Source organism: Falco naumanni, chromosome 8 (assembly GCF_017639655.2).
Source record: "Falco naumanni isolate bFalNau1 chromosome 8, bFalNau1.pat, whole genome shotgun sequence".
Lineage (NCBI taxonomy): Eukaryota > Metazoa > Chordata > Aves > Falconiformes > Falconidae > Falco > Falco naumanni.
Genome location: NC_054061.1, coordinates 38,089,368 through 38,108,192, shown reverse-complemented (window position 1 = coordinate 38,108,192; position 18,825 = coordinate 38,089,368). Strand labels below are relative to the sequence as shown.

General features: G+C 46.1%; 1 protein-coding gene across 8 annotated transcripts in view; it reads left to right on the top strand.

Annotated features, from left to right (window-relative positions):
* The window catches only part of BIN1 (bridging integrator 1), a 101,783-nt gene that overhangs the window by 38,632 nt on the left and 44,326 nt on the right, over positions 1–18,825 (top strand). For all 8 annotated transcript variants that reach the window (XM_040603488.1, XM_040603487.1, XM_040603490.1 and 5 more), the window contains exons 2-5: positions 4,530–4,610; positions 11,685–11,739; positions 12,179–12,273; positions 14,121–14,216. In XM_040603488.1, coding sequence (XP_040459422.1) covers positions 4,530–4,610; positions 11,685–11,739; positions 12,179–12,273; positions 14,121–14,216 — 327 coding nt within the window. The remainder of the gene's footprint in view (positions 1–4,529; positions 4,611–11,684; positions 11,740–12,178; positions 12,274–14,120; positions 14,217–18,825) is intronic.

Below are 18,825 nucleotides of genomic sequence, written 5' to 3'. Positions count from 1 at the left end.
TTGCTAGCAGAATGGCAGATCTCTGGTACAGAGGATTTCTGGATTTTTCTGTTACTTCTGTGTTATCTCACTTCTTAAAGTATAGCAATTCAAAGCTGACTGCAGATGGTTCTGCCTGCAACAGCAGACTACAAATACATCAATGACATGAGAGGAATGTGGTAATTTACTTGTTTGTTAATAGCATCTTGCCTCATAGGATCTTAAAGTGCTTTTAAAACTTCAGTCAAACTCTAAATCTCCTTGTTCCTTGCTGCTTTAATTCAAATACAGGGAAACCTGAGGCTCCATGAGTAGAATTTGGCTGTGTCTGGAGATGCTGCAGTAGCTGGTCACTTGCTTGTGGTCCTAGTTCATAATAAACACAGAGCACCTGAATATCTAGCTAATTGTTGAAAGAGACTTGCTTTTTGAGGACACTGGAAAATGATGTCCATGCCTGAGGCCAAAAAACATTGGCTAGGATCATACCCTCACCCTGCCATGGTGAGTCCATAGCAAGCCAAGACTGGAACCCACAGCAGTGCTGGAGCTCCCTCTGAAATCCATCCCACATAGTGTTTTGTGGGATTCATACAAAGTATTACCCGCTTCACCCTTGCTTGCACTATCTTGAAATGGTCCCTATCTTTACGCAGAGCCGGGATGTCTCAGGTCAAGGGCAGTCCAAGGATCCTAGCCGTGGTTGCTTCTTAATCTTTTAAATGCCATATCCATGCCTGGTGTGGTTTGCCTCCAGACAGCAGCTGACAGATCACACCATCTCTGATCCGCCTGAGATTTGGGAGCTGCAGCAAGGTCCTGACTCCTACCCTGGTAAATCTGCTCCATTAATAGCTATCAAAGAGCCTGAAGTTTCCATCCGAACTTTATCTGGCTTTGCAGTGAGCTGGGGGATTAAAGACCGTTGCAAGGGAAGGGAGGGAGCAGCCATGGCTCACTCGGAATAGCCTGACCTATGACGGCACATACCAGCCTGGGGAGGGGAGTTGTCCTGTGAGCTCATGGGTTATTAGCAGTGAGCACAGACGTGCCTGCAGTCAGCAGCACACCCAGGGCCATCTGCTCCGTCCCTGGCTGGTTTAGGGGGTCCAGAGGGATGTGGTAGCACAACATGCCTGTACAGGTCTTTGATGGGAGAGCTGGGAGCCGGCTCGAGGGCCAGCCTTGTGGAGCCGTCATTTTATGCTGCTCAAGTGGTTTAGGGTTTGACCTCTGGGCTGTTTGTGTGGGGCAGATGTGTTTTGCAGTGAGAGCTGTATGAGAAGTTGTCCCCTGCCCTGCTGCAGCCAAGGGCTGTTGTCTCTCCACTGTCATAGCAAGTAATAAAGGGATCAGAGAGGGCTGTGTGGCTGGGACTCACCTACAGGGCCAGCAGGTGTGGGGCACATGCCTTCACCTACCACATTGGGGAACAGTATAGGAAGCAAGAGCAGGTTTTTTTAATGTAGCCAAGGATTCACTTCTCACAGCCTCTGTCTTGTAACTGGTTTTGTTTTCCTTGCCTTGTTCCACTGCTGGCATCCCCAAATCCTCTGTTTCACGCACCCCATGTCACCACTGTGGAAAAATGTAGGGTTTCTTCCTGCACCCTCCCCCCCCATTCAGAGCTGCTCCTCAGCTCAGCATCACTATTGCAGCAGGAGTTTTTTCCTGAGAGATAGGCTGAGAGCTGGAGCCCCTTCCAGTGCCCAGCATTTTGCAGGACTTGTACAGAGCACCTCAGTAAGTGAATGTTCCCAGCTGGCCGGATGATCCCAGATTCAGAGTTCATGTGCCTCAAGGAGCAGTGGAACTGCAGATTAAGTTCTTGGACATGTGGCAGCCATGTACCTGCTTCCCACAATGAGCAGTCTGTGGGTGCTGCTCAGTGTTTTACACCAGGAAGCACTGTGACTACTGAGGCTGTTCTAAACCTTTGACCCTGGCGACATATTCTGGATTCTTCAGAGTTAAATGGTCTCCTTCCCTCCCCTCCAGGCTTGAAAGCATCAAGTCTCCTGACTAGCCATAAAAAGCTCCTTTATATCCCCAATTATTCTATTAATCTGCACACTGGGAACATCATTCTGTTTTGGAATCTGCAGCTTGTGTACTTTATTGTTATTGGTGATGGGTGCTACTGGTGTGATGGCTCTTTGGGCATCTAGGAAGTTACCCAGCAGGTGGGAAAACCATGCTCCATGAATCTGGTAGCCTAGGGGAGTACAGCTGAACACCGGGACTTTGAGCAGTGTCCTTCTGGGAGAGGTTCACCATACCATGAGTTTTTCTGATGAGAAAGATGAGACCATACTGAATCCCCCTCTCCGGCTGGCGTGGCAGAGGGATGTGTAGCCCCAGCAGCAGTGTTGCTGTTGCATGTGCTCCCCTTCACTGCGGCAGATGAGCAAAGGAGCACCAGTGGCTGGCGTACAGGACTCTGCCTGTCCGAACATTATTGCTGCTTCTGCTCTCCTGCAAGCTGTTACGTACCAAAGGTTTGAGAGGAAGAAGGGACTATTTGTGCTATATCCTGCTGTGTAGACAGGTTTACCCAGCGTGTTAGGTGCTTGTAGCTGCAGTGTTTGTTGCTGTTGTGTCACTTGAGTTGCAGAAAGTTGTGCTTCTAACTCTGGAGGTTTTTGGTTCCGTCCTTTGTCACAAAGAAGGCATTCCTCATCTGTATGTGTCCTTTCCCCTCCTTTTACCGACACTTGAATACCTCGGCGATTCCTGGAGATGAAGAGAGGCTGTTGGAACAGAGGGATGTTGAAAACCAGTGATTCCCTCCTAGGCATTCAATCCTAGCCTAAATAAGGGGACTTACTAGCTGGGTGCTGAATGACTGCACTGATATCATGTCTAGTGCCGGAGTCAGTTATTGTGGTCGGGGTGAGCTGGGAATATCTGTGTTTGTGTGGGAGAGGGGAACTGAGAGTATCCAAATAGACATAACACAAATGTCCTCCACCTTGGCAGTGTAAAGGATAAGTGGGCCAGTAGGTGCATTGGCAGTTGGACTAGATGAGTGTTGTAGGTGACTTCCAACTGAAAATACTCTGTTCTGCATTATGTTGCATGGACCTTTTCAATGCCATTTTGGGGACCAGACATGATAGTCTGATCCATGCCCTACAGGGGAAAAGTCCTCTTTACATCCTCTGGGAATGTCTGTGGGAAGCAGAGGAAGCTGGTTTGGGTGGCTGTTCCGGCTAACCCGCAATCTTTCAGAGTGGCTGGTGTGAGGACGCTTAATAGTGGCCTTCCTCTAGACCTGATGGCAGCAGCATGCACCTGCTTTTCCATCTTGGCCATCTTCCCCCCCGGAGGGGCTGACCAGGATGGCTGACATCTGTGGCTAAAGGACTGCTCTGCTCAGAAGAGCATGAGAGACTTCAGCTTTCCAGTGCTTTCTGCCTCTTGGGCAGTCATACCCTTGCCAGCTAGAGCTGCCTTGCTTCTCAGGGGGCTCCCTCAGCATCCTTTCTAGCTCACCTCGTGTTCCCCAGAACTTTCTCTGACTGAGGACCGGGTGGGCTTTCCTCTGTTTTATTGGACCTGCAAGATGAAGCCTTTTTTTGGCATGGTCAGGTTTTCTTTTTGATTAACAAAAGATGTTGTAATTGAGCTTAACCAGCTACAGTTTACACGGTTCTATCCATGCTGGAGTTGCTTGGGGCCTGACAAGTAACTGCTGCCCTCCTCCACAGCTGCAGTTTGCCCACCCTTCTTGTGAGGGACCTGCCTTCCCACCCAGGAGATGAAATGCTGCTTTGTTCAGAGCCTGGGAGCGATCCATTTAGCTGCACGGTCATTAAGAGAGAAGGGTGATAAGAGAAGTAGTCTGATAAGGATTCCCTGCCCCCCCCTCCCCCCCTCCAGGCTCTGGGGAGCTGTGCTGTGCAGGGAGGTGGTGAGAGGAACAGGACTGGCTGCTGACACTCTCAGATGTGACGCTTAGACTGAGTGTCACATAGATTCATGGTGTAAGGTCCTCAACTGCTGTCAACAGCCAGCTCCTGCCCAGCATGTGCATAGTAAGAAAAGGTGAAAGGAAGGTGGGACTCCAGCTGCTCTACCTTCTCCCTCTAAGAAGGTCTTTGCATGGCCTTCTGTGTTTGAGGACACTAGCTATTCTGGGAGCAAAACCCCTCACCCTGTCTAGACCAGAGACTACTGTTAAATCTGGATAAGCGTAACTCAGGCATATTAGGGATGTGGTTTGTTTCTTGCTGGCCCAGGAGATAAACAACTTGGTTGCTACTGCCTTGTCTGCAAGAAGCATTAGACCAGTGAAGGACAAACCTCAGTCATGCTCTTTGGTACAGTAAAGCGTAAGAGGTATGAGTTCATCCTGATTTGTCCTTAAGTCCTTTTTCAAATTACGAGTGTGTGGAGAAATACGCCAGAAATTCTGATCGCAAGAACAAGGGAGAATTTTCAACTCTCCTTTCAGCCTCATGGGCAAAAACTTGAAAAAGTTTCTCTCTCTGCTTTGCTGCATCTGTGTTTGAAGTCTCCAATTTCTTTTCTTCTTTTTTCTGCAGGTCCTTCAGAAGCTTGGGAAAGCAGATGAAACAAAAGATGAGCAGTTTGAGCAGTGCGTGCAGAACTTCAACAAACAGCTGGTAAGATAACTGACAATACGTAATAAATTACGTTTCAGTATTAGCTTCCAGTCATCTGCTACAGTATGCAATTGAAGCCCGTTAAATTAAATGATGCTGTAGGCCTGTTGAAGTGACCCACAACTTGTTCACTTATAAGAAATTACACTGCGTCTTCCAGTGTCCCTGTCATGGAGTCGGTGAGAGTGTATGCTGGAAAATAATACTTGTTCTCGACCCAAGTTTAGGAAAAAGAATGGCTCAACCAGACACTTTCTTTAGTTAGCAGCTGCTTCGTAATGTAGTTTTTCCTGCTGGGCTGGAAGCAGAGATAGAGCAACATTGTGTCTCTGAAAGAATAGATAGGATGGGAAACGGGTTAGAAATCAAAAATAAAATGGAAAAAAGGCAGTTTCTGTTTCCTAAGCGCGGTGGAGGGCAAAAGGCAGAGAAGGCAAATGGTGATAAGAGAACATCTGGCTAAGATCTAAATCTGACGTCCTCCCCATCCTTGCACAATCATGGTGTCAGGCCTCAGTCATTAGTATTCCTTGCATCTGCTTCATCCCTGTATTTTTAGTGCACAAAAATATTTTAACAGTGTAGCAATTTTTCCCCACCCTCCTACTTAGCACTAGGTTTATGTTTTGAATTGGGTGTGTGGTGTGTTTATTTTTGTTGGTGATTGTTTTTATTGTTTGTTTGTGTTTTTTTAGACCTGGAGCTTTCAGCCACCCAGGGGAGGGGAAAACATCAGTTACCTCAGGGGATTTGCACCCCGGTGCTTGGTGTTGGGGGAAGTCTCGCTTGTTTTGTGGCAGGGAATGCATGTCACGCTCAAGTAGTGCTGAAGAGATCTTTTACCCACTTTGTGCCCTGACATATTTAGGAAGTTTTTCTGGAGCTGTTAGCAGCAGCTGCATTGTGGCTGTTAAGACTCAGCAGATGTGGGTATGTGTTGCAAAACCAGCTGAGAAGGGATTCGCTACAGCTGAATATAATGAAAATCTTTCAGTCTGACTTTGACTTATGTCTCACTGGAGCTGACTGCAGATTCCAGGAGACTAACGCTCATTCTTTTGGCAGCAATAGTAGCTGTTGCTCTAGAAGTTCATGCAACGTCTCTATAGCACGTCCACCAATGATACTGTCTTGTACAAAGGAATACAGTTTGGCTGCTTTCTGACGATGTGATGTTACCAGATGTGACTTGTCTGTATCATTTTTAAGTATCAGCAGTCAGGGAATAACCTTTTTAAAGGAGAAATACTGAAAAACTGAAATCCAGACTTCTTGGTCTGGTTGTCTGGGATGGCTTTTCAATTTCCAAAGCCACAAGTTCCAGTGGTGCACCAAGAAGCCTGTTAAAGAAGCACTGCCTCTGTACCCCTAAAGCTGAATTTCTTTTCCTGTGTTGCAGGGGCAGGCCATGAACTAAATTCTCCAAGTAATTTATCAAAGGAGCTGGAGGCTGCTCTGCATTGGTTGCTTGGGGGCTGTTGGTTTTGCTTTGGCCCTCAGTGTCTGTATTACTAAAATAAATGCAAGAAATGGCTGTTTTACCAGGGTTAACCATTTATGTTATTTAGGGTTAATAACATAATAAGTTATTTAGGGTTAACCATAAATATGAGTTAGCTGGATTGTTAGGGTATCCAGGGCTGAGGCGTTGTTGTGCCAAGCAGACTAGGGAAAAAATGTCAGCTATAGGTGTGTATACATATACTTATAAATATATGTAAGTGTGTATATATATGTGTGATATCTGTGTGTATGATAGCTATGTATGAGATTTCTGCGGCCTTTCCTTAAAAAATTTGCTCCAGTGGGAAATGTAAGTCTGGAGGAAAGCTGATCTTTTGCTGCAGGCTTGTGACAGAACAGTTCTCCTGTGGAACTGGCTGGGCTGTGACCAGGCAGCAGCCTTGTTTGCTGCTTGATCAGAGGTTCCTCTGGCTCTTAAAGATTCTGTTGGGCAGCTTTGACACACGTGTCAGCTGCGTGTGGGCTGTCAGTGAGTGGAGAGCAAGTCTAAAACTCACTTATTTTCAGCCACGGCATCTTGTGGTTCTTTCAGATGGTGGTTGAGTGGGCATAAGGGAAAGCGTTGCACTTGCCAGCTCTCTGCCCATTCAGGTTCATTTACGAGCACTACTGAGGTCTCTGAATGGTAGGAGCTTTTTATCTCAAACAGATGGATTTGCTGTGTGACAAATGAGCTGGACGCAGCCATGCTTCTGCAGGGCTACAGGGCTCACCTGTGTCCCTTGAAGGTTGAACAAGCAGCACAACTGGACCTCAGACTCCCTCATGACAGATTATCTTTGGTAATTAACCTCCCAAAAAGTTCATTTGAAGGCTCCCCGCTCCTTCCCTTTCCTGGTGTCACTTGTGTTCAGGCACCAGCACAAGGGTCTTGTCTTCAAAATTGTCCTCACAGACCAGGGAGCAAGAGGTCTGCTGCAAAGGTGCAACACAGCCCCTGCCTGAGGCATGCCAGGCTTTGGCATCTCTTCCCCTGCATCTGAAATACTCATTGGAGAGACAGAGAGTGGTAGGCTGGTGGCAGCCTTTACACCTGGCACAACGTTGTGTTTCTGCCTGGCAGAGTGGCTGGGTTTTGAATACCCTTCATGAGCTGTCACTCATGTGGAAGTTCTGGGTTGGTTTAGAGTGTTTCACACCAAACACATGAGAGGCAAGCTGCTGCTGGCACAGGCTGTATCCTTCTCTGCCCGTACCCCATGGTGTTCAGCACAGCCTCAGCCTGCAGGGCAGGCAGCATGGACTTAATCTTTGCTCTTGTGGTGTCGGTTTGGCTGTGGACCATTACAGTCAGTAGCTCAGAGAGAGACTTCCTTTCTAGACAAGAACCCTTCATGCCCGGCAGTTCCCATTGCAGCCCAATGTAGCAAAACAAGTTGAACAGCTTGCCTGGTACCCTGGGGTGAGAGCTTCTCACCAGTTCACGATTTGTGTCTTAATAGCTCTGAAGTTTTTCTGAGTAGGGGGCTTACCTGGAGTTGATGTTTCAGTTCTGGCCCCCTCAACCTGCTAATTCCACAGTCTGCTCTTCCAGCCTTATATTAATCTAATATGGAGCAGGACATTACCTGCCCCCCTAAGGTGCAGAACATCCTTCCTGATAATAAAAATCCTTCCCATCAGAACTCCAAAACCAGGGAGGTTATGTAAAGAAGGGATTGCAGTCTAATATTAGGATAAAATAATTTTTCTTGTAGACTGGGGGGGAAAAAATGTTTTGGGAAACCTGTTTGCTACCAAGAAACGGCTCTATGGAAAGTCACATACTTAGCTAGGGCTCGGTGAAAGGTATTGTAAATAACACCCCCCCAACAAAACGAGAAAGTACAAAAAAAGATACAAAAGCACTCTTGTGTTTTTCTGTCACAGAACTATAAGTAATAGGTGGTTCTTTAGGTCTTCTGAAGGAGAGCTCTTCCACCCTCCCAAGCACAGCACATCTATTTTTAAAGGTGCATCTTCCTGTGCATAGTGTCTGTCCTTCGTATTACCCCTGGTTATGTTATAGGCTCACAGGGTTGAATTACACTGTGATTGCAAGTATGGCAATATCTGTTCAAACAAGATGACGCTTGTGTGTTTGAGTAGAACAACTTATTGTGGTCACTTCTATATTAGGACACAGTGCCATTGTCCCTGTGCAAAGGTTTTCATTCAGTTGTTAGTGCAGGGATGAGAAATGCATGTGGGCTTCAGAACTGGCACTGATCTTTCATTTTTGTCCTAGTTTTACTTTCCTTTTGTGGAGGTTTTTTTTGTGTGTGTGTGTGTATATATATATATATACACACACAATTTCTTCTTTATGTTCTTGCAATTTAAAAATTACTGTGTTATTAGGGTTTTTTTTAAACATCTTTAGATTCAACCATACCTCTATAACTTCCCTCTGCACACGCTTAAACTCTTCAATAACTGGGAAGTGGATTAATTTTCCAGATTCCAGTTTAACTCTCTTCCTTACCTTTTTTACCTTTGAGTTCAGGAAGCATGTCTTAAATGTGCACTCAAGGGTGTTGAAAGCTTCTGTTTTGTATAGTGTTTGACAGCGTCTGACTGCATTGCAAGAGGTGTTTATACAGAATTGTGGCTGTGCTTGACAGCTTGCTGTAGCCTGCTTGAAGAAAGCAGGTGCTGCAGGCACAGAGAGAAGGCAGTTGCCAGAGTTTCTTGGGTAAGCATTAATGCTTAAAATAATAAAAAGAAATGCTTGTAGCAAGTGAGGGAGCTGCTTCACTAGTGGACAAGAAATAAAGCAATGGAAATGGCAAAGAGGGACTTGGATGGGAAGCCTAGGTGCCCAGGGGAGCTGAGGAAATGAGATTCATGGCAAAACTGTGCACATGGGCCTGTCTTTGAAAATCTTTCTGCCTGCAGATCTCGCAGGCTGTAAAGTCAATTCACTCTCCCTGGCAGGCTCGGTACTTTTAAGAGACTTGGGTAGTCCCATAGTCATAGAGATCAGCTGTAACTCTGACTTTAAACATCAGAAAGATGTGACTGAGAGAGACCACTCCAGCTGCAGGGATGCAGCGCTTCACGTCGGCTGACCACACGTTGCAGAGGGAGAGGTGTTGAGGTTGATTGTGCATTGCTGCAGTTGCACGCTTCAGTACTCAGGCCCTGACTTGCAGGTTTTTCAGGTGGTCTATCTAAAAGTCTTGTTTTGATGTTTAATTGCAATGCTGGTGTAGCTTTGAGGATACTTTTGTCCCCATGACTTTGGGACTGAATATCAAGACTTGAAGGGTTCATGTGTCTGGGTTGTCATGGGCTGCTTTGGCAGGACTCAGGCGAGTATAGGCACAATTTAATAGGTGGTTTCTGATTTTTAGGTGCTATAAATTTCAGAGTTACCATTCTAGATATAGCAGTGCCCCAGTGTATGGTGGGGCAGGTTCTGCAGAGGACCTTCCCTGCTGATTAGTTTCTGATAACCTGGAAGTTGTGTTCAAATTTATTGTTTTTAAGAATGACTACAGCTGCGGAGTGACAATGTATTCATTGGAGGGATTTTGCATGGTATTGTCTTCTGTACCATTTTCTCTTGTGTTCTGACATCTCATCTTGCCTGTTCCAATCTGTGATTTCTAGCACAGACCAATTCTAGGCAGACAGCACTGCTTTCCTCTAAGACTTTCTTGCTTTCTGCATTGGGCATGAGCAAAGATACGTTACAGCTTGACTGAACTGCTGCTTTTGAGCTCTGCCTCCCTGATGGTCCTCTGTGTGTGTGTGCGCTCTTTGATTACTCTCGTACCTCTTCCCTGGTGGTTTTTGATTGCGCTGTTAGGAAAGTCTGATCTGCCCAGGTTTCCACATTCACCTTAAGTCAACAAAAAGCTCTACATTTGTTTGCTCTGTGTTTTAAGAACTCCTAGGACTTCTGCAGCTGATGTGGTCATTATTTCTTCCTTCTTGTACTCGCTTTGGATCAGTTCCCAATGTTTCTCCAGACTAGGAGTCTGATTTTCTTTTATAAAAGTAGCCAGCTCTTTCCCTTGTTTCCTTTGTTGATGGCAGGAAAAGAACAAGTGTGAACTTATCCAGAACTTTCGAGGCAAGGAAAACAAATTGGGCCATAGTATTGGAAGCAGATGTATTTCTCCACAAAGCTGTGCTAGCGCTGCCACTTCAACAGCTGGGCAGATTTAGCCTCTGCTTAGAGAGCGCAGCTGCACTGAGAGCACAAAGGATCACAGCGTGAGCCCAGTTGGGGAAAGAGGTGCTGGGGAGGGCTGATGGGAAGCATCTGCTTTTGAAGCTAGTAGCTCTGAGACAGCTGTCAGAGATGTCCTGTGAGCTCCTTGTCTCTGGAGTTGTCTTCAGCTGTCAAAATTCATTATGCTGGCCCCCCACCCCCAATGGGACTCAAACTGGGAAAGAGGAGGAGGAATTGCAGCAGGCTGTGAGGAAGGTGTGAGGTGTAGTTGTTGCTTTCCTGCATTCTTGTTTTACAGCTAATTTGGGGGGTAGTGAGGATCCAGTGAGATCCTACAGAGTAAGAGAAACCCTCTTATAACAGAGGTCTTTGTCTCTCAACTTCTTTCTGTACTTGCATACTCCAGAGGTTATCTGCACAGACACCCTCAACGTTAGCTCCTTCCCTTGCTTTGATATGCTTTGCGATGGTGCTGGTCAGCTTCTCAAGCCTTGCTTTTCTCTTAATTTCATTTTTGTTTGTATAATGTCACTGCCTGGGTTTGGGAGTATTTCCCTGTCAGCTTCGCTCCACTGTCGATGATATATGGTATGGTAGAGGGGAGGTGTGCCTGAGTATGCTTATTCTAGTGCAGGAGACCGGTCATTTGGGGAGTGCATGTATGTGTGAGTGTCTGGACCAACCTTGCTGTAAAAATCTCCACAACCCTTTCTAATCTAGGTTTTTGTATTGTGCTCAGCTGGGTCATATGAAGGCTCAAATTGGCAAGATTCCACCCATCTTCTGGTTTTAAGTCTTTGTTTCCTAGTGAGTGAGATCTGCTGCTGTCAGGCCACCTCCATGGTGAAGCTAAAGAAAAAGATGACTAACTCTGTATTTGCAAGCCATGTTTGGGCAGGTCAGAGGTCCTTTGTACCTGCTTTGCACTGGGATTTTAGTTTTCAGTGTAAGAGGAGAAACTGGTGAGTTAAACCAGTACAAAATAAAGCAATTGCATTGACCTTCTATATCCTACAGACTCCCTTTAGTTACACTTGTTGCATAGACCCACTTGCCCATGGTTTATAAACTAACTGTTGCCCTTAAGATCCTCTCTAGCTGGGTCTGGGGTATCTGGTCTCTGGGAAGAGCAGAGCAGTTTTACCCACATGGAGTTACTTGGTACTTTGGTGGTATTGTTGGCCAAACATGCCTGCAGGTGGCTGGCTGTGGGCTTACCAAGTCAGGGCTGTGTGGTCTCCCTGTTAATATTTGTTTCATGTGGCCATAGGTCTGGTGTGTAGCTCATCTGCAGGACCCTTTTTCTTTATTTAGAAATGCTTGATGACTCCTTCTTACATTCTCTTTATATGAGAGAGTAACTGATGGTCTTCTCCCTGTGTTCACAGTCTGAAGGCACAAGGCTACAGAAGGACCTCCGAACTTACTTGGCTTCTGTAAAAGGTAAGGTCTGCATGAGCAGGGGATCGTTTCCCACGCTGTGAGGTTTCTGCAGCCGTCCCCTTCCTGTGTTTCTGCAGGTGTAAGTTGTAGGAAAGGTCAGCCTTGTCTGGGTGGGTGATCTTTTGGAATCCTTCAGGTCCAGCTGGGACGGAATGGGGTTGTGCTTGTATGCCAAATGAGTGGTACTGTTTTAGCATGTAGGCTCTTGCATGTTCTGCTAGGAGAGGATGAACACAAAGGGTTTGATGCGACTGCATCCTTGGTTCTTTTCTCCCTCTGGTGACCTTGGTGATCTCTGTTATCAAGGGTCAGGCATTCTGTAAGGAACAACTTAGCATTTGTTATAACCCTTCTGTGTCTCCATTCCTCAGGATGAGAGTTAAACTATGAGGGACACACTATTTCATTCTTTCTGACATGGTTCTCTCTTCTTTCCTAGCCATGCATGAGGCCTCCAAGAAGCTGACGGAGTGTTTGCAGGAAGTTTATGAGCCGGATTGGCCTGGGAGAGATGACACAAATAAAATAGCAGAGGTAAGGCTGTCCAGAATGTGGGGTCACCAGACTTGGTCTGTCGGTGGAAATGAGCTTTGGAAGCTGTGTCAGTGCACCACATTTCTTTAGGCATATGACTTTACAGAAGAATTTGAAAGACAAACTCAGCATTGGGAAGAAGGGAAAGCTGACAGGATGTGTCCTGCATTTTTGTCTGTGTAGGATATGGTCCCCAGATGCTTGACTGCTACACAGAGCCCATATGCTTATGCCCACAACAGATTTGTTCCCCCAACAGTGGCTAAACAAGGGTGGAAGATGCCAAAAGAGAGTTAGTAGGGTCAACTGGATGTATTGCTTATGCTCTGTGCAAGAGAAAGGGCAAGCTAAATCTATGGCCAAAGCATGGTCAGAGCAGCCGCTGTGTAGCTGCAACAACTTCACAGCAGTACCACCAGCTGCCTTATTTTAATTGCCAACTTGTTTTGCTGAGCCATGTGTCACCCCAGCCTGCTTTTCTTCTCATCCCTTGGTGAGGTAATACCTGCCCAACTTGCCCAGATGTTTTCTGTGGAGCTTAGGGCACAGCCTGTCTTTTGACAGCTGGGATGCCCCATGGCATGTGTGTGTGGTGGGTCCAGCTGGATGCAGGCACCCTCTGCTCTCTTGCTCAGCTGTTCTGCTGAGCAGCAGCTGTAGCAGTTCAGTACTGTGGACCCATCCACCATGAGGCTGCAGGACTGGGCTTATCTGCAGCTGTTGGTGGTGTTGGAGCAGTGGGGAAAGGGAGAGCAGGATTTTTTCCTTCTCCTGCTTTCCCCTGCAGAAAATCTCACCTGAAATAACATCTGCATCTTACCCAGGAAATACTGACTTCAAAGCAGATAAATAATAATAAAAAAATCTGAACATTTCCAGGTCAGTTCCTTCATTAACATGGAAACTTTCCATTAGGAAGTAATGTTGCAGTAAGTAATGGAATTGTAGATCAGCTGGTTGGGCTTCGTATTCTCTGTTGGCCTTGTTTCTTCCTGAGCCACTGTGGTGTGTCCTGGGAGACTGTCCCTCCAGAGGGTTTGAGCCAGAGGTGTCAAAGGGAGCATGAATCCCAAGAACTAACTGTAGCCACTCTGAGGGTCTGCAGGAATATTTTCAGCCCTCCACCTCCCCCTTTTAATGCCTTTTGTATTTTTCTCAATAAAAGACAAGTAGGAGAAAAGTGTTATTCCGGGGGGGAGGAATTCCCGCATAAAACGGGAATTTGTCCTGAATATTTTAGCCAAAATTGTTTGCTCAAGTGGAAAAACAGGAGAGGGGGTAATTTCCACTTAATGCAAGGTGTTGATGGGAAGTTACTGTGCCTGAGATAAGATCAAGGATAAAATGTGCACAGGTTAGAGTGCAAGCCTTGGATGTGACCTCCATCAGGCTGTGGTGTGAGAGCTGAAGACTGCTGGAATAGCTTTCTGCTATTGTTCATTATCCTCCAGAAAGCTGTGATGTAAAGGAAAAGCAGAAAATGGTGCCAAGTAGCATCAGGTGTCCCATTTTTGTGGCTGCTGGGAGAAGAAGGTAAAGCCAGCCTGATGTTCATCTTCCCTTCCACTGTATGGACTTGAGCACTGCAGGGGAAAGGACAGGCCTTCAAAGGAAGGTCCATGAAGGGTGCTGGAGAGGTCACCTGAAATAGCAGCATCAGACTTCTCTGTTTCTGGCATGACAGAAATTAGTTTTCAACTAATTTCTCTGCTCCTTAGTTTTTCCAAATGAATTACTATTTTTTTTTAAGAGCTCTGGGGGACTGAAACTGTTTTCTGGAGCACTCATGGAGGAAAAAAAGAAACGTAGGGCTCTGTTCTTAATAGCGCATTACTTTTGTTTTTCAGAACAATGATCTCCTCTGGACGGATTTCCATCAGAAGCTGGTGGATCAGGCACTTCTGACCATGGATACATACCTTGGCCAATTTCCAGATATTAAAGTAAGATTATTTTTAAACCTTTTGATCTAGAGAGTCACAGCAGATGAAACCTCATAAGAATCAGCTTTGTGTATCCTCATCTTCTTTAGGGGGATGTGTGTGCTGTGCTGTGCTGCTTGCAAGCTCTCCTTTCCGAGCAGCCAAGATCTTTGCAGCTCTGTTGTGTGAAATGTTACGTTCTCCATTTGGGCTTAAAACGAGAGTGAAGAATCCAGTGGAAAGATGCTGAAGGGAAAACATAAGTGTGAAACAGGAGGATCCTTAAAATTCCCTATTGTATCAGAGTGCGGGAGGGCAGTGTCAGCAATAACTCAAACTCTCTTGTCTTTTTGGTGCTCTGTTTTTTTTAACTTGTAAGCACAAAGCATTGAGGAAACAGTGGCAAATGTGCTTTATAAGTAGAGGTTGGTGTGAAAGGCGGATTTCTGTGTGTTCCCTGAAGTCCTGTTGTGTATTTAACCAGCTTTTTACAGGGAAGGGGGGGGAGGGATGCTGGATAGGTGTCTTCTTGGGAGTGATTGTATCCGAGGGCCTGTAAGCTTCCCTTCCCCCACAGTTCTCTCCTCTCTATTAGTTCTGAGAAGGTTATGCAGGAAATGTCTTCACCATATGGAAGCACTAGTAATGATATCACCATATGGGAAGTATCAGCTTGGCTACTTCCCAGTGAAAACAACCCTTTCCCACCACATGTCTCTTAAAACGTTTGTCAATATTTGTTGCTTCAGGAGGATTGTGCTGTATCAGAGGGGGGCAGGTCACAGGCTTGTAAAATGAGCCCTGAACAGCAATGGCCTTACCTCCTGGGCTTCTTGTTTTTGCTTCATTTTTCCATCCTTTTCTGTCCCTGGAAGTCTGAAGTAGGGAAGTACAAAGAGGCTTGCTACTGCTTTCCAGCCATTCGAGGCTGTAGAGCTGGTAGCTCGCTGTGGTGTGATGCCATGCGCCTCAACTAGCAGTGCAGAGGCTCATGCCCTGATTCCCAAGCTGAAGGCTTAATTTTGGGCTTGCCGCAGACACAGACTTCTGCACTGCTTCCAGCCAAATCGCATTTTACCAGCCTTGTTGGCTGTGCGCTGGGTCACCTCAGGGTGTTACTGGTTTCCATGCTGAGTATCTTTGGGGTTTCTTAACTCTGCTGGGGTTCTGCTGAGGTTTTGTGGTGACGTTTTAAAAGGAGTACAAGACCGGGACCACACAAATTCCACCAAAACTCAAGGCGTTAGGCACTGAGCTCCCATGGATCCTTTTTGGCTTCTGAATGGGCCACTGAGGTGTTTATTACTAATGTTCCTTTCTCAGTCTTCAGATGATGCTCTAGAAAATGGGAAGCCAAAGCAATTTAATGCAGAATTTAAGTAACATTTTGAAGAGATCTCTACTTGCCTTTGCTTCCCTTCCTATAATGAGTGAGAATTTGGCATTCTGTTGGTTCCTACGATAAAATATGGATATATTTCACAAGACTTGGCTATTTTTTTAAAAATTCACTTTCACTGGTATGAATTAAAATAGTTTGTTATGTTTTTACTGGTAATACAGTTGGATGGATCATCCTTCTTACCCCAAAGCAACGAGAAGTGCTCAAATCAAGTATGTTTTCTTCAACTGGTAGAAACTCCTTGGACTGCTATTGTTGAAGGTTGCTACAGTTGTAAAGAAGTGTAGCTTCACATAACGAATTACAGTTCTTGAGGTTGGCAGGCAAAAAACCCCAATGTCTTACGTAATTTACAGAATATTTGAGTTGTTTTTTGTGGTTGTGGTAATAGTTTTCTGTGTGTTTTGGTTTTTTTTTTTTTTCTGTAAAAACGCTTTTTCTGATATTCCTGGAATTCTGGCATTACTGTGATAATGAAAGATGATTTATGGAGAGAAGATGGTTTTAATTTAGTTGTGTCAAGACCTGCTTTTTGTTAACAATCCAGAAGTTCAGATGTGTGATGAGTTAGATCACGCATTCATTATTTTTTGTTAAATTCTGACATATTTTGAATCCTTCATTTGAGGCCCTGGAAAAATTCCCTTGAATTTTTTGGACTTGCAACAGGATCCATGGCAGGAATGTGAAAACATAGCATTCCTTTAATGAGGAACTTTTATTAGTTAAAAGAGTGAGTGAATGTTAAATGTTGGGTGGGGAGGGGTGAACAAAGCCCTTTCTATCTTTTCTAACTTGAAAAACGGGAATGCAAGAAGTACTTTATCCTTTCTTTGCAGGTCAGTATCAGGTCAGTCCTTCTTGGAGTAGGAGTCTTGCATAATCTTGTAATATTTCTGAGAGTTTTTGGTTGACGTTGCAGAGTACGCAATGAGAGCACAGGTCTCTGCAGTAAGCCTAGAGAAGATAAATCATAACCAAGGTTCTGAATAGCTGTGGAATTGGTGATTTTGTGTCTTGCATTGAAACTAGTGCCCTGTTCCTGCTAGGGTTTAAAACCAAATATCAGTAAAAGGGGGGGGGGGGAGGGGAATGTGTTGTGTTCTGGCATTTTTTTGTTTGGTTGTTGTTTTTTTTTTTTTTTTTTTTTTTTTAAAGGAGGCTTAAATTAAGATGGATTTGTTGCAAAGCTGTAAACTCTGTTGGAGTTCAGGTTTTGCCTTCAGATAGCAGTGGGTAGCTGCAGCTATCCTGGAGTCATACAAGGAAGCTACCCTGCAGCCTCCCGGGACCAGGCTAAGTCCCATTACTACCATCACAGGCAGCCCTGTGGCCAGTGGACTGTGGGGGAAGGAAAGCTCACAGGACATCACTCAAACCCAGGACCCTGCAGACAGATGAGGACTCCAGGAGGACTGGGACGCAGTGTATCTGTACCTTGCAGCACTTCCATGCACTCTAGTAGAAATGTGAGAGTGGGGCGTAGAAGACGAAGCAGCTAAAAAGGGCAGGAGTGACCTTGTTGGTGAGATGGGTGACGTGGAATCAAAGTCCCTGGAAGAGGGCAGGAAATCTTGAAGTGGCTGTTTGCCATGTCAGAGGGGGGCAAAACTCCAGCTATCTCTACCAGTCTGGCCTAGGGGAAGAATTCTGTCTCTTAAATACCAGATTTGGTCATGTGTTTTATCTCTGTGTGTGTGTAAAATGCATTAATTAGCATCTCAGAGATCGTCATGCTGCTGGAAGCCCCCTCCGACATCCTGTTTCTGTGCCTGGCTGGCAGCGTGATGTCTGGGAGGTGCCTTCTAGTGTTCTCGACTGTGGGGTGGCTCAGCTTCTTCATGGTTCTTGTCTTGGAGTGAACTGAGTGCTTTGAAATCAGTTTGGGTGTGCGTGTGGCTGAGATCCTGCGGATGCACTGTGACTCAGAGCTGCACCAGTGTTTGCTGAGTGCAGAGGAGCGTGTGTGGGAGACACGCGAACTGCTCCCAGCTGGTCTGGCAGAAGGGTCAGCCCTGAGTGCAGCTGTGCAGCTTATCTGCAGGAGCCTAAGGGGAGGAGACTGCACGTCCCTGCCAAGAGCAGTGGAGGGGGGGGAATTTGCTTTTGCAAGTAAATCCCAATGCTGATTCTTTGTCTTGCACCTTCAATTTTCCTGGGGGCTGTGGTTGGTTAGAAACCCTCCGAGCTCCTTGCTGTGCCTTTTCACTCCAGTTCTCCAGCCCATCTCTAGACCGCTGATCACTGATGCTGGACCAGGCTCTCTGAGCTGGGGGGTGGGTCAGGCTGGGAAGACTTGTGCTCCAACCCAGATAGTTTGGGGTGTTTGTAGAGAGTGTGGGAGGCGAGGGTCTAAGGGGGATGGATCGTTCTTAAAACAGGGCAGCCCAAAGGGCCTGAGCCTTGCTGAGGTGAAACTCTGCTGGGGGAACAAGTCTGACACACCTCAGATGAAGGGTAATGGAGGATCAGGCCACAGGCATGACTGTCTGTCCCGGATTCTCACTCATGGACTTATCAGGCTCCATTCCTGAACACAAGTCTGGTACACAGTTGGCTTCCTCTGTATGTTTGTTATGGCTTCAGTGTGTCTTGCCTAATAGTGACACAGTACTACAGGTTTTCCCTCACATTTCTTTTGCTTAATGTCTAGTTACAATGGACCACTGCCTGTGGCTGCAGTCGCTTCTGTCTGGACCTCCTGTTGCAGAGTTTAAAATGCTGTCCTAAGCATATCCTGAGCACATGGATGAGTGCTTTTGCTGTGCTGGCAACAGTAATGCCTTCTTTTGTTGAACTTTCCACATGAACTAGTGCTGTGAGCTGGTTAGAGTCTGGCTGCAGCCCTCAGGAAGCCCTGGAAATGATGGAGCAGGTGTCCATAGGATGTGGGCACATGGGGAGGCATAGGAAGCACTGGAGCTACGGTTCTGAAAACATTAATGTCATCCAGAAGTGAGGTCTGCTCTTGGTTGGATCCCTTTGCTTTCCCTGGCAATGTTTGCTCTGCTCCTGAGAAGCCCTCTCTAGAACGGTTGGTTGTCACAGGTGGCTCCCAGGGCTACCTCTCTGGGCAGCCTGTGTGGAGTATCCAGTGAGTGTCCTTGTGTGGACAGAGAATGAGGGGCTCTGGAATTTGGGTGAAGAGGTTTTGGTTTGTTTGTTTGTTTTTTCTGTGAGTCTTTGCAGTTTTGGCTGCTGTGGAAGATTGTCACAACTCCTTTTCTC